This window comes from Lichenostomus cassidix, chromosome 5 (genome assembly GCF_008360975.1).
Source record: "Lichenostomus cassidix isolate B80296 chromosome 5, HeHo_3.0, whole genome shotgun sequence".
Classification (NCBI taxonomy): Eukaryota; Metazoa; Chordata; class Aves; order Passeriformes; family Meliphagidae; genus Lichenostomus; species Lichenostomus cassidix.
In genome coordinates, this window is record NC_139486.1 from 5,866,073 (window position 1) to 5,879,069 (window position 12,997).

The following is a 12,997-nucleotide window of genomic DNA, read 5'->3' on the forward strand; positions in this document are numbered from 1 at the left end:
GTTTGGCATTTCTCTTTCCCTCTCTGCCTCCAGTTCCTGCAGTTTTCTCTGCAGTGGATGTGGCTACAGCTCTAGTAGTACAATTTGAGATTTCCTGAGATCCAAATATTTTCCAGCTGTTTGGTCAAACCCCAGATATCTGACCTTCAGTCTGCCCTACACACTGCCAGAAGGTGAGATACTCCCCTGTTGGGGCAGGAAAGTGTCTCTTGGATTTTCATACCTGGGGGTTTGTGGTGATGCACTGGAGTTCACATTTTCCAGCTCAGGCATGTAGATGAAAGCAAAGTTATGTCTCAAGCACCATTGTCTCCATACCTTAGCAGCAGTCCTTGATTCCATCTCAGTAGCAAATGCACAGATAAAAGTGTGGAGGGATGAAAATGTGGAGGGAAATATGAGTCAAGCACAATCCCATTACATTTCCATTTTAAATATTATTTCATCAACCAGACAGAAATAACTTGACTGCTACACAGGAGTACTTAACATTTTCATAACACTGAGCTCTCTCCAGGCAACCTGCCCTGCCTTACATTTTTGTTTTTAGCAGCCTGCTGTTCATACAGGAAGGTGTTTTTGTAGCCAACCAAGTCGTTTTTTGTGTGGTTCTCCCTTTGACATTGCTTCTGCAAGATGTACAACAGCAGGTCTCTAATCCGCACACTCGGACTTTCATGTTCATGTGCACAAGTCTTAAACACCCCGGAAAATGTGAAAATCTGGAGCTTTGCATGTCATGGCAGATGAATCTGAGCACTTCAGAAGTAGATTGACAGGAAGTAAACAAAAATTTGATGTTTATCCGAGGCCCTGTTGGAGACACACCACCCCAGACACTTCTGAAGGGACTTACACCAGACGTCCCAAGGCCCATCATCTGTTCTCTGAACAAAAAGATTCCTGTGTTGGAAAGAAGTGTTACTTGAAATGTGAAAAGAAGATAAATGTTTGAGGAGGAGGGTGACTCAGATGCTGGTGACAGGCCTTAATTCACCTTCTGGCTATTAACTGAAAATCTTTCCCTAGTACAGTGTATACTCATGTTTAAATACAAATCATTGATCACTATAGCAACCCCTTTATCACATGAAGCACATTCTAGCTCTAAGATAAAAAAGCACTATTGAACAGAAACCCACACGCCCACTCAGCGAAAGGTGAGGTGAGCATCCATGTTTTTATCTTGTTTTATCAGATAGTTTTTGTTTTAAAAGTAGGTAAGAGATTGTGTGCGGATTGGTCTGCACATGTGATTGTTTATTTTGATTTTTTATTCTGAATGCATTAGTACCCAAACTGAACAGAAGGAACAGATGCTTCTCTTGGGAGATTTTAGAAGGGTATAAAGTATCAATATGTATTTAATCAGGCTGCTTTTCTTCATTATCATTGCTTTAGCTGTAGGAAAAGTATTGAATTTTGGGTTGGCATCTAGAAATGGAATTTCCATTGTGCAAGAAATTCTGACATGGTGATTTCCTCTTCAAATTGAGCACAGTGCTTATTATTATTATTATTTTTAATTTCTAGCAGAACAAAATATCAAAAAAACAGATTGGATGAACTGTTTGATTTTGATAATTTAAAGAAAAAACCTTGAGAAAAGATTCCAGTGTATGTTCAAAGTCACAGGTTAAGTAGGTCAAACAGTTTTGTTAGTGCCCCCAAACTGACATTAATGAAATGTAAAAGACCCTTTGTTTAATTTTCCTCTATGTAGAATCTTTGCCAAATTAACTGTCTCCTGCAAGACACTTAAATATTGATGAAACTTTTTGTTGGAAATGTTTCAACAAGTGCTGTTGCTTACTAGAGCGTATGGGGACTATTACACAAAATCAGGCAATTAACTATCATTGGCATTTCCAGAAACAGTGGGATCCATATTTCACACAGCAACTGCCTATACTTGCAGGCACAAGTGAGGAGAACAATTTTTTTTCAAATGGAGTTGGAATCACAGAGGCAGTTGAAACTCCAGTGGAGGTTTCACTCCTTGCTCCTCTTTGCAGGAACACAGTGAAGTGAACAGTGTGCCAGCTCATCACGGTGTCCACGAGCCCATCTGCAAATGTGGTGACCTGGATGTCATTTTTACCTACAAATCCTCGAGTCAAAAGCTGGTGGTCACCATCCTGGAGGCCAGGGACATCCCAGACAAGGACCGCAGCGGTGTGAACACCTGGCAAGTGCACGCCGTTCTGATGCCAGGCAAGAAACAGAGGGGTAAGACCAGTGTGCAGAGAGGACCCATCCCCCTGTTCCAGGATAAAATCACCTTCAGCAAGCTGGAACCACAGGAGCTGAGCAGCCACGCCGTTCGCTTTCGCCTCTACGCCGTGCATAAGATGGTTGGGGAGAAGATGATGGGGGAGCAGATGTTCTACCTGAGTGGCATCAGCCAGGATGGGGAAGTGAAGGTGACACTGCTCTTGGAGCCAAGGAGTAACCTGAGTGTAAGTTTGTTGAAAGACACATGGAGCCCAAAAAATCATTTGTATTTTGGTGAACAGAGTGTTCCTGAAGTCTTTCATTCAGGGTTGTCAGAGTGTGGCAGGTGGATCTGATGCTGTCACTTGGAAAGTTACAGCAAGGGGAAGCACAGAGCATTTCTTCCCTGTGCAAAGCTGTGCTTTATTAACAGCAGCTCAGCTTGCAAGCTTACACAAAATCACGTGGATGTACAATATCTACACAAACCTTCACATGCTGTGCCATTCAGAAATTGTAGGTTGGTCCAGGAACCACCAAGGCATAATTAGACTTAATTTCAATAAAACAGTGATTCTTGTGCACCACTGTGTTGTTATTGTCAGGGCAGGAGCTACCTCATTTGGCCCTAGCTACCAGATTGTGGATCTCCACACTGTTGCAGTTTCCATCTTGCCAGAAATGCTTAGTAATGTTCCTCTGCATGACAGATGGAAGTGGAGAGGTGGGTCATGTGAAGAGGAGCTGGCTGTGCTGCTTCCTAATTTTCCATGCACATCACAGCTGTATCCAGCTCTGGCTATGCCAATCAATTTGTGTAGATGAGCTCTGTCATGATTCATTGTCTACGAAAAGCTCAGGGAGAGGTTGTGCATGTGAAATGAATAAAACATTGTACTCCAGGTGAAGAGGGGAATATAGAGCGAGTTGTGGTAGCAAGGAAAGAAAGTAAGAAAATGCACAGCTCATGGCCAAAAACTGCCAAACTGAAAACTGTATTCCATCCAAAAGCCATTATCAAGGAGATGTGCTGAGTACTAATGTAGTAGGATGTTTGCTTATCTCAGAGGCTTTGATTTACACTCGTGATAACACTTCACTCAGAGTTCTCATCTTTAAAGAAAAAGATCAGGGATGTGTTTTTGGAAAAGTGACACTGATTCTTCTGCTGCCCCAGCATAAATAATTCTTACGTATTGTAATTTCTTAAGAGAGATCTTACTAAACAAGGCCACAAGATATAAATTAAGGGGGGGTGTGGGGTGGTGAATGTCCTGATGATTCTCTCAGTGCTCTTTCCCTGCAGAGTGCAGATTCTCAGCTGAGTCTGTCAGCAATCTCTCACAGTGATAGCACTTCTTCAACACAGTCCCTGTCGCATGGAGGGGTGCCAGAGCTGCTCGTGGGACTGTCATACAATGCCACTACAGGGAGGCTGTCAGTGGAGATGATCAAAGGCAGTCATTTCCGAAACCTCGCAATTAATAGGCCACCTGGTAAGTGCTTTCATTGCTATCAAATAGTGCTGTTGAGCCAAAATTCGCTTTTTTACTTTCTTCCTCAAGATATTAAACTATGGTGTTTCTGAGCTGGGTTTCCTTGCAGAGTACCTGATTGAAAATTAAGTGTTATTTCAGATGCATGTGCTGATAAATGTTCCAGGGTGATTGGAGGGAATTATTTGAAGGCTCAGCTGATGGGACAGTAATACCTGAATGTCTGTTTTATTGCACATTCCTTTATAATATCTGATTATGGCAAAATTGCTGTTATACCCAAAGCACAGAGTAATTCTCAGCAGATCCATAAAAAAGTCAAGAAGCACTTTCCAAGCATTTCAATGTTGCCATGTGACCCACAGAGGCCCTGCCTGGTGCCATTAAGTGTTTCCCAGGGCTACACTTTGTCTATTCCCCTTGCTGTGCTGCTGGGTGACCTGGTGCTCTGGGCCCTTTGGGGACCCTCCTGCTGGGAATTCTCCACTGCTGCACAAGAAAATCTTCTGCAGAAAGAAGATTTGAGAGTTGTTGCAACAGCTGAGTTCCCTTCCTCCAGTCCTAAAGGAAAAATGGAAATTTCTTTGGAGTAGGTTTACTTGGTGCCTGAGCTGCAGGAAGTCCTTGAGAAGGATAATGCTGGCAATGTCCATGATATGGATGGAGTGACAGCCAGAGTTCCCTGCTTTGCTGCTGGGTTGCCTCATTCAGGGCTGAATGGCAGTGCTTTATTCATCTCCTCTTGTCCTTTTGCCTCCTGTCTGAAACCAGCAGCCAATGTAAATGTGAAACAGCACCTTTTATTTTGTCGGTGTGTTTGCTTTCTGTGATGTTTACCTGCTTGTCAAAGCAGGTAAACCTTTGACAGTTCTTTGCCTTCGCTGGATTTGACAGACTATCTCGAGCTGCAAAACACTAAAATTGCTTTTGCAAGATGCTCTGCTTTTTGGCTCAGACCTAGCAAAATATTTATGTAATATTTCAGTACATGGATGTGAAAACTCAGGTTTCCCACTAAACTATACTTGAGTAGATTACAGAAATAATCTGTGTCATCAGTCAGTCCCTCGAGGATTAAGGGCAAGTCTGTGTAGCAGTGAAATACCTGACTCCAGTTTGTGCAGCCCTCACTGTCTTTTATTAGCTGTGACAACATAGCTCTCCATGTGAGTTACTTAAAGGCACGTTCTCTTTTTGCATGTGCATGTTTTAATAAAAGGTTTTAAATTGGGACCTTTTTAATAGCTTAAAGCAAAGGTAGACTAAGGCAAGCACCTTACTACATGCCCCAGCAGGCAAGTTTTCCTGTTTATATAAAAGTTTTACTCTCAGAAAGGAAATTAAAGTAGTTCCAATATAGGTTCAAATTAATTTTCAGGCATCTGTAATGCCCACTTCTTTTCCCCATAAATGAAATTTCATCCTTTCCATCTCCAGATGACACAGACCAGTGTCAGACCAACATCTCTCTCACAAAAAGTGAGACAACATCTCTCTCAAAAAGTGCTCACATCAACTTTTAGGTGAAACACAGAAATCTATACGTGATTAGAGACAAACTTGAACCTATCACAACCTGCTTCTTTCATTCCAAGTCACATCGTTGCTCCTGCTTTTTGAATTGTTCTTCTGTGCCTGTGAAGTCCCCAGTAGTGCGGTGAGAAAAAGAAAACCCAGTGAAGCAGAAACTGAAAGAAATTAAAAAGAAGGAAGGAAAGCAGCCCTTGTCTCAGCGCTGGAGTAGCATTTCGCTGATAACCCCTCAGGCACTGCAGAGGAGTGCTGTGAGGCCTATCGTTACCGTCTGAAACATGCTGGTGGCTGAATGAGATGCTCAATAAGTCCTTCACAAGGTGAAAGCTAAAACTGCTCTGCCCCTTTCCGGAGGGCGAGCAAAGAGCCCTTGTGTTTTCTTAAATAGGTCCTATTTCAGGTTCTGTTATTCGCGGCTCAGAGGGAGTGATTTCTTTAGAGCATCATGGAAATTTTGGATATAATAGCGCTGTGGAACACTTAGACACTGAGCCCAAGCTGCTATTCAGGGCAGCCATTTATGGTAAGACTGAGAGAAGCCAATGGGCAGAATCCCTCTCCACTCCCAGCCCTTCATGCACAGACCCTGTACAAGACCCATATGGGGTTCTCTCTCAGCCCAGCAGCCAGAGCTGCAGCATTGAGGAATGTAAAAGGGTTTTGCTCAACAGCAAAGTCTTCCACTGTGCTTTTTACCCACCTTGACCCTCTTCTGTGCCACCTGTAGACCCACAGCCCTTCTTGGCATCCCTGCACAGGGATTTCACTGTGTGCAGGAGGAGGAGCTGGACTGGGGCATTGGTGATTTTAGGTGTTAAAGACTGTAGAGGCTGAAACAGATGATTTTCTGGAGAAGAAAAGAGAGATGGTGCATGTGTCCATTTTTCCTGGGCACATTTTCTCCTTCACTTAAACCTTTAAAGTGAGTCAGGTAAATGTCAAAGTAATGGGTGCTTATGTGGGTAATAAATGGGTTAGAAAACAGCTGGGCAGCTTACAGAAACTTAAATTGTGCAGGCAATGTCTTCCCTTCAGGTCACACATGTGGAATTTAAGAATAGATTGGTCAGGGATAAGTGTCCAGGTATTGTTCTGGAGAACATGCTGAGTTACAGGCCTAAGCTTACAATCCCTGATCACACAAATAGATCCATTATCACTCAGAGCACTTAAGAGCACTCAAGAGTAGAGCTCCAGCATCGGACCGTAAATTATCTGTGTGTGCCAAAAAGCCTCATGCAGACAAGCATCTACAGTTTTGTTAGATGTGGACACTTGGTATTTTAGTGCTAATGGCTTGTGTGCTGTGCACATTCCCCTTGCTTCTTGTAAAAATCATTAGCCTGTGCTAGCATTTTGTAGGAGTTCATATTTTGGTCTGTGGTCCTGTATCTTCTTAGCCCAAAATGCAATGTGATCATTTAAAGGGTGTTTATTATTTTTAAAAAAAGTAACAAGAGAAGCCTACACCACTGGCAGAAATGTCTTTAAAAATTTATAACCAGTGATATACTATGTGCGTGGCAGTAATACCTTGGGATCACAATGATGGACCAGGAATCATCTGAGCTCATCAGTGTATAAAACACAAAACACAGAAACCTCTCTGCCCATGTGATGCTAAACCTCCATCAGCTGCTCTGCTGGGTGCAGCTCTGCCTCCTCTAATCCAGGCTTCCTTCTGTTCCCTTCTGCATTACTTTTGGGGTTTATGTCTGCCTGTAATGCAATGTGAGAAGAACTATTGTGAAGTTATTCCCTTGCCTAAGAAAAGTCCTCCAAGCCTTTCAGCAGCTGCAGAATTAATCACACATAATAATTACATCCGTGCATGATCATTATTATACCAGCAGCATATTAACCCCATTAAACAAATACAATAGCACTAATGCTGGAAGAGGAAGGAGGGAGAGAACCAGCTATCATGATTTCAGTGGGGAACAGGAGAAATTCTTGAAGTAAAGACTTGTCTGAAAACAAACATCTACCTGAGCCACAGGTAACAATGCCAACAAGTACAGAAAATGCCCCCATAGGAAAATTAGGATCTTTAAATTAGGATCCTTGTTGCTCTGGGATCAGAGTTCTTGAAAGCCATTAGTGGATTTTATTTTATCAGCTTATTTTTGAGGGAAGAAAAATTATCCATGTAACATTCCTGGAGAACTAAGGCACAGGCTAATTCCTTTAATTCCTTTAAAACAGGCCAGGAAGCTGAACAAAAGAAATTGACTTTTAACCTGCATATCTTGCTCTGAACAGGGAACTTGCTAGAGCTCCTAAAGCTTTGTGATTCATGTCATCAGTAATAGGGAAAGGATCTGTGCCAGGGCAAGCTGGGGTGGATTCAGTCCTCCAGAGAGCTTGGGTAACAGAGCAGTAGATGTTCTGGGAAGCTTCTTGCTGCTGAGTGCTTGCCAATCAGCCACAGCAAGATTGCAGAAAACCACCTCTCCTTCTGCACCTTCTCGTTGCCCATCCTTGAACAGAGCCAGAATAAGAAGAGCTGAGGAAGCTTTGTTCTGGGTGGAAAAGATGAGGCCAGATGCAAGGAGCCCCAGGAGGATGTCCCAGTAATGAGCAGCTGGGCAGTGAGGTGGAAGAGGAAGTGTGGATGAGTGTAAGGTATTGCATGGGGACACAGGTGGAATTCAAAGGTGATTTGGATGGGCTCAGAGCCACTTGGGAGTGAAATATTAAGCTTATGGTAAATAGCTGTGGGCAAATGTCAACTCAAGAGTTACCAAAGGTAGTGAAAAAACCCGAGATTTAAGGTGGGCAAGATGGAAAATTGGTATTTGATTGTAAATGCACATTCACTGGTGTGATGAATACGGTGTAGTGTTCTGTCTTCCTCTGTTCAAACAGAATATGGCAGAACAGGAAAGTTGTGGTGAGGAGTGTTGGGGACAATCAGGGGAATGGGAACAGCTTCCAGCGAGCTGTAGCTGAATAGACTGTGCCTCCTACGGTGCTACAACAAAGGGAGATGGGGGAGGATTCTCAGAGGTCTCTAAGTGCCATTGAGAAAGTGAATTGACAACAGCAATTCCTTGTCTTCTCCTGATACAAAACCAAAGGATGGTGAAAGGAAGCGAGGAGGGGAGTGGGCTCTGAAGAGGAGACAGCTCTTCACCTACGGTGTCGAGCTCCTCACTACAGAATGTCATGGATGCTGGAAGCCTCCTTCAGTTCTGTGCAGCTCAGGAGAAATTCGCAGAGAAAGTTCCACAGAGCATTGTTAAATGCAAAGCCTCTGACTGAGGAAGTTCTTGACTCACAAGTCAGTGGAGATTGGGAGAGTATTTGTGAGAGAAGCAGCCTCTGCTGTATTTTTACAGATTTGTGCTGTGTGTGGTACTGGATGCTGTTGGGTGGATGGACTGGCTGGGTACAGCACTTCCAACCACATGTGGGGCCTGGGATTGATTAGGATTAGGAGAACAAGTGTCTCAATCAAAACAAGTGGAAAATGGACTTCCAAGGAGCGACTGTGAGATTTTTGTGGGGGATATTCCATAATAATTTTGTGTGGTTATCCAGAAATGTTTTCAATAGCTTTATGCTTCTAAAAGGTCTGTGAAAAGCATAATCCACGACACAGTTGCTGGCTATAAAAATGAAGATTTTTCTGAATCAAAGAAGTGCATTTGAACTGGATGTATGGTGATGCTCTCCCACTCCTATAGCTGTGAACAAGAAAAAAAAAAAACTCCCCTCCCAAAACAAGCAGAAGAACAAAAGCCATTTCTACCAGAGTGGAACAATCCTAATTCCAAATTTCATCTGGAGCTGAGTGTTTAGTGCAAACCTGCAGTGGCACTACAGAACAGGGTTTGCAGGAGATCTGCTGGCAAGCTGTCTAACCAAGCCATGCCTGTGGGCACTGCTGCTGGAGGTGACAAAAGCCAGGATTAAGCATCCTCACATCCTGCTGCTGCCCTTGCCAGGAAGGTGTGTATCCATGCTTCCTGATCTGCTCGGCTGAGCATCCCTGCTCTCTCTGGTCAAGTTCCAAGCCCCTCTCTGAGGCAGCAGCAATGCATTAATGTGGAAAAGGGTTGAAATGGCCTTATTAGAGGAGAGTCATGCTGTGCATCTGGAGAGGTGTCTGTGTTCTGCTTTGGCTGTGTCAGCCTGGACCAAAGCTGCACCTCCTCAGGGCTGGGGAGGGCAGGCAGGTGCTGAAGTGGCTCTGCAGCCTGACACGTGTCCCAGGTGATGGCTGGCACTGTGAAATGGAGTGAACATGGGGTGGTCATTGAGAAACAGAGCTCCGAGGTGCTTTGGAAGGAGCTTTCCTTCCTGAGAGACCTGTGCAGTTGCTTCCCTCGCCTCCTGCCCCTCTTGCATGTCGCTGATGCTGGCAATCCCCTCCCCTTGGGCCAAGTAGTGCTTCCAGGGAGCAGCACATTCCTTTCTGCTGCATTTTAAATGAAAGGCTCTGCTGGTCTGGTCTCTGGTGACTCACATGTTGTGGAGGTTGCCAGATCCCAGCCTCTCCCTTGTGAGAGCTGCCAGCCCCGGGAGAGGGAACCTGAGAAGAAGAGGCTTGGTGGAACAGGGAAAGGAAAGCCAGCTTCTCAGCAATGTAGTAGGCAGCTCTCAGCTCTTGTGTGATTTATAGAGTAGGCCATGAACTGCCTTAATCCAGATTTTCATGATGTGGGGTTGGGATCAAAAGCTTGGGTCTAACTCTCCTCCCTGCTATTTTACTGATCCAGCTGCAGTGCGCCCAGTTCAGAGTGTGAATGCTCAGTGTTCTGCCCCACTGCTGGTTTAAAGGGGAGGCAAAGCCAGGATTAATGGTCTTGTGGGGCTCAAACAGAGACCTCACGTGGAGCTGCCTGTACAGAGCAGCACAGAGTGGGGCTCTGGGGCTGCTTCACCGCGCAGTGCTGCCGTTTATTGTGTAGGCTGGGAGCGTGGGCTTGCCAGCTGGGGGAAATTAAGCTCCAGGCCCAAGGCTTTCTTCTGCTGAGGCTGTTATTAGTCTGGATTGCAGCATGCTGACATGGTTATCCTGCTTTTGGAAATGAGCTGGCTCGCCTGGAGCGCGGGTGGGAAAGTCCGCGCGGCGCTGTGTGGTACCCTGCAGTCCCCAGACGTGAGGGGTCAGGAGTCTCTGGTTGTTTACTTCCTTTCTAAATATAAATTCAAGCAGGGGGTCAGATGCTTTTGTATTTGCAGTGCTCTCGCTCACGGGTCAGCTTTATTAATAATGGTGGTGCTTAGAGTGAGTGAAAGCAGAATGCACGCTATGGTCCCTGCTCCAAAAACAGGAGAGCATAAATTACAGTTGATTATTCCCCTGAGTTGTCATTATCAGTTAGTTGCCTCAGAAGAATCATGACAGAAATGGGTCATTAGAAGAATCCCAGAAAAACTGATTGCCTTTGCAGATGAGCTCTCGAGAGGTGTTTGATGGTTGGGGCAGTGTTGATGGACACAGAGCAATCTGCACGAGGAGACATTTGCCCAACCCTCTGGAGTAAGAAGATGCAGCTCTAGCCCAAAATATGTCTGGCTTCTTACAGTATTCCTTGATTTAGTGCTCGTCACTCTGGTATTAAATGCAGAGGTGTTGATATTCTATGTACACGTGAACATTGTTCTATCCACTCATACCAGAGAGGCAAGATGAGTTTAGAGTAAAAATGATCTGCAGCGAGAACTTCTGTTCCAAAATCTGTGTGGAAAGGAGAGCCTGGTAGATGCACTGCTAAAATTGGTCTCGGCAAAATTAGACTTTGTTCTTGGATCTTCACAGACTTTTGTATAACTGTGGGCAAGCTGCAGTCTCAGACACTCCCAGATTTTAAGAGGTCTCACTCTTCTTCATGTCAGTGAGATAGGTGCCTAAATAAAAGGTGAGCACTCAGGCATTTTAAAGAATGTATGCTCTAATCTCTCTTTTCCTTTTGTGCTTGATGGAGGTGGCACAAAAGTAAACACTCTGAAGAGCACAGAGTGCTGAGACACCACGGTAATGAGGCCATTACTGAACCTGAGCATGTAATTAGATGGAAAATGTTTGCCTTCATAATGAATAGATGCTCTTACACATACATTCCTCAGTAAATTGTCAAGTTCATCCTTGCTGTAGCCCCGCTAATTTCACTGTGTGACTGGGGATGGATCTTCTTTGGCAAAGTCAACAGGAGGGGAGACCTTTCCATCCCACAGGACCAGACTGGACCACAAGAAGGGCTGTGTTTTCTGATGAGATACCTGACAAGATGCTGCAAAGAGCACAATGCAAGAAGGGAAAACTACAGTCTTGAAATGTAGTTAGTGAAGCAGAATAACAGCTCAGCCTCATATGTACCAACTCTGCAAAGCAAATTTCAGATGCTAAATATATGATCCACACCTACTCTTTTATTTCTGTTCAGGCAAGCTTGAATCTTTTGGCTGGTAAAATACACCCAGTGGAATAAATTTGAGGAGAATTTACAGCCTGGTTTAGTTGCCACTTGCACTGGTTTTGTGCCCGTGTTTTCCTGGGGGTGAATAGGGCTCCTGATATTAGCTCTGCCTTGAGCAAAATCTCCTTCCAGCCTGATCCAGATGACACATGCAGAATCCCCACCTGCCTTGGTACTGTACAGACAGGGTCTTGGTGTAGAATTATGTAGAAATCTGAGGTGTGTTAAAGGAAAAGCCAACTTTTCTGACTTTAAGTCACTGGTGGTGTGCTGCTCAGTTTTCCTCAAAGCCAGCTGTGTTACCCCTCAGTTGCAAAAGCTGAGGCCTCAGTCAGGGATGTGACACCCCAGACTTTATGACTGTGAGAAACTAATCCATTCATTGCCTGAAATAAAACCTCATCCTGAAACAGTATCCTATGAGGTGTTTGAGCTGTGGTGCTTGCTTTAGTGTTAACACCTAAATCATCTGTAATGGTATCACTGTCTGCTAGATCACTGCTGAATTATGCCATCTGCTTTTTTGGTTGTGAATTGGTTGACTCCTCTGGGGACTGTTCAAATGGATGTGCCTGCAGTGAGGTGTGAAGAATCCCACCTGAACTGCCAGTACTGCTGAAAGTCAGAAGCAAGGATGGCAGCAAGGTATACTAAGAGTAAAATCTAGACCTCAGTCCTCTCCCTGTCTTCTTAGCAAGAGAGATGAAGGCATGTGTGGGGGACCTTTCCCTAAAATAACATGGGAATATAATCCTGGGTTGGTTATGAAAAGAAAGAAAATAATTGAAGTTCAAACAGAGAATTGTACTAACTACCTGCTTGTTTGTATTTAAAAATCAGCCTGGCAGAGTTCTTCCAATATTTCAAAATCCCCTTCTCATCAAAGGAAAAAAAAAAAGGATGAATACAATGAATACATTAAAATAATCCATAAAACCCCTACTTATCTTTATTTACAGGGAGTTCCCTGCAGCCTAGACCAGCAGCCAGGACATACACATGAGGAATGCTTCAGTGCATGTTGTGGTTTGTCAGTGCCAAGGCACAGCTCTACAAATACTGCAGGAGTTGTGTCTGGTCTCACATCGAGTCAAGCTAGAAGGGAGGGATCCTCTCTTGGGCTTTGTGTTTCTGTTGGGTCTGAAGTTGCTACAGATTTCAGTCCCTCAGCATTGAATATTAAGGCGGAAATTAGCCCACCTCTCAATAAAGCATTTATTTTCTTTCCAGATACAATCAGGAAATTAAATCAAAGCTTTCTGTGTCCCAACTAAGTCTTTGCTGGTGAGATCCACTTCATCCCCAGTGCTGTGCTGGGAGCCAAGC

The 12,997-nt window shown here is 44.2% G+C and overlaps 1 protein-coding gene across 5 annotated transcripts in view; it reads left to right on the plus strand.

Annotated features, from left to right (window-relative positions):
• SYT16 (synaptotagmin 16) overlaps nt 1-12,997 on the plus strand; it is a 67,234-nt gene that overhangs the window by 44,875 nt on the left and 9,362 nt on the right. For all 5 annotated transcript variants that reach the window (XM_085061125.1, XM_085061129.1, XM_085061127.1 and 2 more), the window contains 2 exons: nt 2,016-2,459; nt 3,521-3,710. In XM_085061125.1, coding sequence (XP_084917251.1) covers nt 2,016-2,459; nt 3,521-3,710 — 634 coding nt within the window. The remainder of the gene's footprint in view (nt 1-2,015; nt 2,460-3,520; nt 3,711-12,997) is intronic.